Consider the following 1,917-nt stretch of genomic DNA (forward strand, 5'->3'; position numbering starts at 1 on the left):
CTTTCTCTTCCCGCACACCTCAACAACTCTGACGTCAGCTGTTTGCTGCTGGTGGTATTTTTTTGAAGTCACTCGAGCCTACGTCACTCCAGACTGTTTTTTGTCTCCTTTCCTCCAAGTCCCCCACTCTCCCACTTCACCGTCCTCCTACCTAAAATACCTAGCTCCACACACACACACACACGTACGCACGCACACACACACACACATACACACATACGCACACACACACACATACGCACACACACTGACACACACGAACGCAAGCACGCATGTACACACGTGCTCACTCGCGGAAGCACGCACAGACAGACAGACACAGAGACACATAGACATACCGTGCACACACACACACACACACACACACACACACACACACACCACACACACACACACACACACACACACACCACACACACACACACACACACACACACACACACCACACACACACACACACACACACACACACACATGACGGGTTTGCGAGGTGAGTACCTCCGAGGGGTGACGAGGCGGCAGAAGCAGCACCGCTCTCACCCTTATATGGACCACGTGCTGCAGCGTGAGTCGTCCTCTCCTGGCGGCCCTGGCATCGGCGCTCCAGCCCCGCTCGCGCGCTCCTTCCCTTTTTACCTGCCGATTTTTTCTCCTCCCCCTCCCACCTCCCGCCACCCCCCTCCTCACCTTGACTGAGAGCAGTTTCTTCCTTGTACACAGTGACCTGATTGATAACTTTTAGGCTGATTAAAGCAAAATACCGGTATGACTGTTTGAATGTTGATGATGCTGACAGTGCCACAATTTCCACATGTAGGTAGTTTGAACACTACAGGTAATGCAATTAGAGCATCCCAGGTAAAAAACACTTCTTCCACCTGCCCCTTTCCCTTCTATGACTCGCAGGCCAGATCGAATTACCTCCCTCTCCCCCGGTGTCAGCCGGCAGTGCGCATGCGCGGCCCTCCAGCGAGCAGTTCCTGTATAAAAGTTGGGGGAGGGCGTATTTAAGGAATTTCGTGCCCACCTCGTTCTCCAGTCTGTCTCTGTGTTGTTCCCCCACAGCCAGTGCCGGGCCCAGACCACGTAGCTCCTTTTCGACTGTCTCCCGCTTGTAGGCCTACTTTCTCCTTCCCTACCTCTGCCCACCACCCAGTCTAACTTCTGCCAGGACATCGACGTGACCAGAACACACAGCCACAAAGATGGAGTACGGTGATGACGTTGTGGTCCGCAAGATCTCCAGAACTTACAATGTCTACAGGGGCTCTTCCCCGGCCAGCCAGAACAGGCTGGAGGTACGTACCGTTGTCTGGCTGCTTGCTGTGTCTGTGGGTCTGCCCTTCTGCCCTGCCTCTGTCCTGCTCTCTCTGCGCTGTCATTGAAACAGGTTTCTGTGCTGCTCCGTGGGGCCAGTAACACTTGTTGCTCTCAGTTCCTCTCTGTCTTGCTTTTCGTTCTGTCTGTCCGGCTTTTGGTATTCTGTCGGGCCAGTAACACTGAATTTTCTGTGCCAAATAATACCCAGTGGTTTGCTGTTCTGTGCAGCTACACTACCAGTTTCTCTGGCAAATAATGATCGTTCGCTGTCTGGTCAGCATTAACGCTTAGCTTGTTTACTATTGAAGTTCGATGATAATACTGACGGTTTTGCTTTTTTTCTCATGGTTTATTCTCAACGATACTATGTACAGAAGCCAGTTGTCAGCATAAATTGGGTAACACTAAACTACTGAATCAGTTGTGGATATGCTGTGTGGGTCTGTTGACAAACATGAGCTAATGCAGTCAGTCACATTGATATTTCTATATTCAGGAAATAATTGTGGAGATTGAATTGAAAGTGCACGTACACATGCATTGATTTCCCAATTCGCAACGTACCAGATGCTTCTCAGCCCTACTGTACATAACAGT

The 1,917-nt window shown here is 50.8% G+C and overlaps 1 protein-coding gene across 1 annotated transcript in view; it reads left to right on the top strand.

The window, feature by feature from the left end:
• The first annotated feature begins 1,011 nt into the window (after positions 1–1,011).
• Positions 1,012–1,917, top strand: part of LOC143299196 (paramyosin-like) — a 22,311-nt gene continuing 21,405 nt past the window's right edge. Inside the window, exon 1 of the mRNA XM_076612365.1 lies at positions 1,012–1,298. Coding sequence (XP_076468480.1) covers positions 1,206–1,298 — 93 coding nt within the window. The 5' untranslated portion in view covers positions 1,012–1,205. The remainder of the gene's footprint in view (positions 1,299–1,917) is intronic.

The sequence above is a fragment of the Babylonia areolata genome, chromosome 24 (genome assembly GCF_041734735.1).
Source record: "Babylonia areolata isolate BAREFJ2019XMU chromosome 24, ASM4173473v1, whole genome shotgun sequence".
Classification (NCBI taxonomy): domain Eukaryota; kingdom Metazoa; phylum Mollusca; class Gastropoda; order Neogastropoda; family Buccinidae; genus Babylonia; species Babylonia areolata.